This window comes from Saprolegnia parasitica (genome assembly GCF_000151545.1).
Source record: "Saprolegnia parasitica CBS 223.65 unplaced genomic scaffold supercont2.2, whole genome shotgun sequence".
Lineage (NCBI taxonomy): Eukaryota > Oomycota > Saprolegniomycetes > Saprolegniales > Saprolegniaceae > Saprolegnia > Saprolegnia parasitica.
In genome coordinates this window covers 1,035,847-1,037,991 of record NW_012156396.1, presented here as the reverse complement: position 1 = coordinate 1,037,991, position 2,145 = coordinate 1,035,847, and the positions used below count along the sequence as shown (strand labels likewise).

Genomic DNA, 2,145 nt, shown 5'->3' with positions numbered 1-2,145 from the left:
AGACAACGTGGTTCTTGACAAGGAGCGTCGAGAGCGTCGGCTTTTCTTGCAGCGGCTTGAGCACGGACGCCGCTTGGTTTTTTGGCAAACGAGTAAAAGAGCACGCCGAGGACCACGACGCACGTCGCAACCCCGCGCTTGGCGTCAAAGCACTGCGACTCTTGGTGGCTACACAGTCCACATGAGTCACCAAATCTAAAACGGCGCTATGTACCTGCAGTAGAGGACCGAGCTCAGCGCAAAGACGCAGACAGCGCGAAGACTCTAAACCACCGATCGAGTCGACTGCGGGACATCGTGGATGTACCTGCATGATACCGGTCGTCACGGCGCCGCAGGAGCCCAGCATCATAAAGTACGTCAAGCCGTGCGCGAGCTGCGACATGGTGTACCAAAAAAGCGCCGCGAGAATGTGCTACGTCCACGACGAGATTCACATCGAGGCGGAAGTGAGCACGACGTACAACGGGGTTGCCGTTGGCGTCCATTACTGGCTTGGTGATCATGTGATTCCACTGCGGCAATACAAAGAACATTTGGTACACCGAGATCATCGAGACGCAGATGATGCCCATGCGGAGGCAGAGCACCTTGGGCTCGGGCCGCTCGGGCAGCTTGAGCATGTACTCGCCAGCCACTACACTTTCATGATGATCCAGAATACGCGGCAGGCGAATGTGAACCAACCATAGTTGCCCCCGTAAAAGCCTGCACCAATGAGCGTGTTGACGCAGCCCATGAGCACCACGCCGGCATCGCCTACAGGAGGAGGTAATGATCATGGTCAAATAAAAGGAGATCGTACGGCCGCCATTCGACTGCCCGAGCGCCGAGAAGGCAAGGCCAAACGTGACCATGGCGATGCCCAGCCATTCGTTCTACCCATGGACGATAAGTCATAGCAAGAAAGAAGCGTCGTACCCGGCCCACGTGCTTCCCGAGAAAGGCTTTCGAGAGGAGCGCCGACCAGCACACGACGGACGAGTAGACGACTTGGTAGACGCCGCTGCCCGCCATGGAGAGACCAATGTTGGCAAAGATGCAGCCGGCAAAGTCGAGAAAGACGTTGAGAAGCAGCATCGCATGCACGAGCGGGAGCGCGCCGTTCAAGTACCCGCGGTGACCGCCCTTGGTCTGCTTCTCCACCATGGCGACAACGTCCGGAAGGTGGACGTCGGTAGGCTGGCGGCGCGTGAGTTCGGTCGCCTCGCGGCTCTTGGGCGCGTCAACGGTTTCGATCAGCGACGCGACGTCGTCGTCGTGCTTCTTGCCAAGGGCATCGGTCGTCGGCGCCTCGGCTGGCGGCGTCGGGATCACGCCCACAAGCATCATGCCAAGGTAGTTGCAGAGCGGGAGGAGCATCGCCTTTTGGGCTACGACAGGTGAAGTATGGGCCTCGTGGCCATGCGACGACGACGTACCGCCAGCGCCCTGGTAGAAGATGAACTGGGCCGCGCAGGTCGAGAAGACGCCCGTGAAGAGGAAGATGGCTTGCACGCAGATGAGGCCGTAGCCGGACGAGCTCTTCATCATGCTCAGTACGGGGTCGATTCCAACGTGGAGACGGCGCGTCGTTGTATTTTAATGATTGAACTCGCGGATTGCGATACATAGCTGCAGATAAAATAAAACTGCCGCATTCAATGAACCGCCGGTCCTGTCTCTGCAGTCCCTCTGCCACGAACTCAGATCTGATAGCTCGCCTGATGGAACCGCCATATCCGAGACGTCGCTGTCGGCCAAGGCGACGACGACCTCTTGCCGACGACCATTGCTAGGAACCTGCCTGGGATGTTGCCGCGTAAGATGCGTGGTGGCCATCGTGGGTGCACTTGGACGCCCCGCAGCCAGCCACGTCATGTGTGTGCTAACGTTATTGGAAATTTCAACCGCTTGGACCAAGCCGATACCAAGGCAGCAGCAAAATGGTTGAACGAGCCTTGGTTGACACCGGCTATTACATGCGTGGTGTCCAGGACACACCTATGAGTGGGAGCCGTAGGCGTCCAGGAAGCTCTGGGTAGCGTCTGGCGACGTGAGGCGGAGGACGTGCACGTGCGCGTGGGCGGCGAACGCTCGGGGCCAGTCGACGGTGCGCCGGCGATGGTACTTGAGAAAGAGATGGTGGAAGAGCGACTCGGTCGA

The 2,145-nt window shown here is 58.8% G+C and overlaps 1 protein-coding gene across 1 annotated transcript in view; it reads right to left on the bottom strand.

The window, feature by feature from the left end:
* SPRG_18954 (hypothetical protein) overlaps window positions 1-1,533 on the bottom strand; it is a gene marked incomplete at both ends in the record, with an annotated part of 1,976 nt that extends 443 nt beyond the window's left edge. The window contains 8 exons of the mRNA XM_012339431.1: window positions 69-168; window positions 215-264; window positions 308-415; window positions 465-637; window positions 688-759; window positions 806-878; window positions 922-1,373; window positions 1,422-1,533. Of these exons, the coding sequence (XP_012194821.1) occupies window positions 69-168; window positions 215-264; window positions 308-415; window positions 465-637; window positions 688-759; window positions 806-878; window positions 922-1,373; window positions 1,422-1,533 (1,140 nt within the window). The remainder of the gene's footprint in view (window positions 1-68; window positions 169-214; window positions 265-307; window positions 416-464; window positions 638-687; window positions 760-805; window positions 879-921; window positions 1,374-1,421) is intronic.
* Between the last annotated feature and the right edge of the window lie 612 nt (window positions 1,534-2,145).